The sequence below is a fragment of the Sinocyclocheilus grahami genome, unplaced genomic scaffold, assembly GCF_001515645.1.
Source record: "Sinocyclocheilus grahami isolate Dianchi unplaced genomic scaffold, SAMN03320097.WGS_v1.1 scaffold10372.1, whole genome shotgun sequence".
Classification (NCBI taxonomy): domain Eukaryota; kingdom Metazoa; phylum Chordata; class Actinopteri; order Cypriniformes; family Cyprinidae; genus Sinocyclocheilus; species Sinocyclocheilus grahami.
In genome coordinates, this window is record NW_015513193.1 from 6613 (window position 1) to 7356 (window position 744).

The 744-nt window shown below is 39.9% G+C and overlaps 1 protein-coding gene across 1 annotated transcript in view; it reads right to left on the bottom strand.

Moving 5' to 3' along the window:
• LOC107578461 (septin-5-like) overlaps nucleotides 1–379 on the bottom strand; it is a gene marked incomplete at its 5' end in the record, with an annotated part of 6420 nt that extends 6041 nt beyond the window's left edge. The window contains one exon of the mRNA XM_016264415.1: nucleotides 71–379. Within this exon, the coding sequence (XP_016119901.1) occupies nucleotides 71–379 (309 nt within the window). The remainder of the gene's footprint in view (nucleotides 1–70) is intronic.
• Between the last annotated feature and the right edge of the window lie 365 nt (nucleotides 380–744).

The following is a 744-nucleotide window of genomic DNA, read 5'->3' on the forward strand; positions in this document are numbered from 1 at the left end:
AATCAGGTCCAGAGCAAGCAATCAAACAGGCTGAGTCAACATTATGCATCATACACAGCACTGACATTACCTCAGCAGAGTCGTAGGGGTCAAATCTGCCCCAAGGACGAGTGGGGCTCAGGGGAGAATCCAGAGAGCTCATGGAGCTGAGCTGCCCACGGCGGGGTAATTCCGGATCGGAGTCCAGGAGACTTCTGTTCATCGGCCGTGTGAAAGTGGGTGTCCCTGGAGTATGAGGACGGGTGCTGCCATCTGGCTCCCTGTCCATCATGGGCATCTCGCATCCAGGGAAGCTGTGACCAGCTCTAGGGGGCAGGTCTCTCATGGTATAGGCCAATTCAGCATTCTCACAGTCTTCTATGGCTAAACTAGACAACTGTCAGATATTGGACACAAATTACTTTATAGTTTCAGGTTTTATAAACTTAACACTATATATAAACTATATAAAATAATCATCTTGAACAGTTAAGGTTGCGATATAACAGAAGTAGCTACAGATCTTTTCTACTGTATTGTGATTTTTTCTTTTTTTTTGTATTTGTGTAATGAATTGTGATTGGCTTTTTCTTTCTTCCCTCTAATTAAAGATCTATAGCCATATTAATGTCAAATAGACAAACACTATAAACCTTAACGCTCAAAATAATTAATTGGTTTGAGTAGGGCAAACTTAAATTAAACGAATTAGTTCAATCAAATGAACTTTTATGAATATTTAAAACTTTTTTTTTCTTTTAAGTT